Source organism: Penaeus monodon, chromosome 20 (genome assembly GCF_015228065.2).
Source record: "Penaeus monodon isolate SGIC_2016 chromosome 20, NSTDA_Pmon_1, whole genome shotgun sequence".
Taxonomy (NCBI): domain Eukaryota; kingdom Metazoa; phylum Arthropoda; class Malacostraca; order Decapoda; family Penaeidae; genus Penaeus; species Penaeus monodon.
The window spans coordinates 4,765,259-4,766,054 of NC_051405.1; the positions used below are offsets into that span (position 1 = coordinate 4,765,259).

The window sequence follows — 796 nt, forward strand, 5'->3', positions numbered from 1 at the left end:
GCGAACGCCCTCTTCAAGGGAAGCATCAGTGAGAAAGGGACGCCTCGACGTCACTGGTGTCAGTAACGAATTATGGTTCGCAAGCACCCCTCAGAGCCATCAGGAGAGTCAGCCCTGCATGCAGCGTTTGCCTTTTCTCCGGTTTCTCCTCCAGAAATCCCATCGCGATCTTCTCCAGATTTTATGGAGATTCCATGACCTCGGCTATTGTCATGAGCAAGTGCCCGACGGAGTATACGTCTTGGATGGGATGGCTCAGGACGACGGAGAAGACCTCAGGGGCCATCCACATGGGGGACCAACTTGCTCTACAATAGCAACACTTTTCACCCTCCATATCGGGGTTGCCGAAGTCGATAACGTGCACCTTTCCTTGGGCGTCCACTAGGACGTTGTCCTCCTTCAGGTCGTGGTGAATGACGTGCTTCTGAGGGATTTTCCTGTATCTTAAAGCAAAGATCGATGGCCACTTTCCCCAAAACTCTTCGTCGGCCTCTTTTTCCCGCAAGTAAATTTTTGAGAGTCTGATGCCCCACGAAGGATGTGAAGAGGGCCGGGGATTTGGGCACAGTCCAAGGGCTATGGGGGATCCGCCGGGGCCCGGAGGTTTCCTCAGATACATTAATTCTTCAACAAATATCCACGCGGAGTCCTGGATCGGCGTTTACATCACGGCCTCGGTCCCGTTCCAGTGGACGAGCGTGGCGATGCTGAAGCGGCCCTGCCCGAGCTCCCTCTTCTGATTCGTGCGGAGAGCTTTCGTCACCTTTTATGGGTCATCACTGGGATGTCACAA

General features: G+C 54.0%; 1 protein-coding gene across 1 annotated transcript; it reads right to left on the bottom strand.

Annotated features, from left to right (window-relative positions):
• Positions 1–181: 181 nt before the first annotated feature.
• On the bottom strand, positions 182–622 carry LOC119585553 (serine/threonine-protein kinase 32B-like). Its single transcript, XM_037934172.1, has one exon. The coding sequence runs from the start codon at positions 620–622 to the stop codon at positions 182–184; it is 441 nt and encodes a 146-aa protein (XP_037790100.1).
• Between the last annotated feature and the right edge of the window lie 174 nt (positions 623–796).

Excerpts from the sequence above, each read along its gene's own strand:
- LOC119585553 (XM_037934172.1), bottom strand. The coding sequence starts at position 622 with ATGTATCTGAGGAAACCTCCGGGCCCCGGCGGATCCCCCATAGCCCTT.